The sequence below is a fragment of the Phaethon lepturus genome, unplaced genomic scaffold (genome assembly GCF_000687285.1).
Source record: "Phaethon lepturus isolate BGI_N335 unplaced genomic scaffold, ASM68728v1 scaffold25216, whole genome shotgun sequence".
NCBI lineage: Eukaryota > Metazoa > Chordata > Aves > Phaethontiformes > Phaethontidae > Phaethon > Phaethon lepturus.
In genome coordinates, this window is record NW_010547259.1 from 6,240 (window position 1) to 6,496 (window position 257).

Here is a 257-nt window from a genome sequence, read left to right on the forward strand (position 1 = left end):
GCCATGCGGTCGTCGCCGGCCTCTCTGGGGGCGGGGGGGGAGCCGGTCTCGCCCGTCGCCACGCTGTCCGAGTCCGAGGTGTGCTTCTCCTGCGACAGCCGCTGCGGGGGGGAGTGGGATGGGTGCTCTGTCAGCAGTGTCCCCCTGCCCAGCGCCCCGCGATGGCTGCTGTCAGGCCCTCGTTGCTCCGCGCGGGGCTGGGACGTCCCCCGGTGCCAGGGGAGCCCCGCTCCCCTTCCCCAGCAGCCAGGAGCCCC

At 75.5% G+C, this 257-nt stretch overlaps 1 protein-coding gene across 1 annotated transcript in view; it reads right to left on the reverse strand.

The window, feature by feature from the left end:
- AFAP1L1 (actin filament associated protein 1-like 1) overlaps nt 1–257 on the reverse strand; it is a gene marked incomplete at its 5' end in the record, with an annotated part of 10,242 nt that overhangs the window by 3,872 nt on the left and 6,113 nt on the right. Inside the window, one exon of the mRNA XM_010289594.1 lies at nt 12–101. Coding sequence (XP_010287896.1) covers nt 12–101 — 90 coding nt within the window. The remainder of the gene's footprint in view (nt 1–11; nt 102–257) is intronic.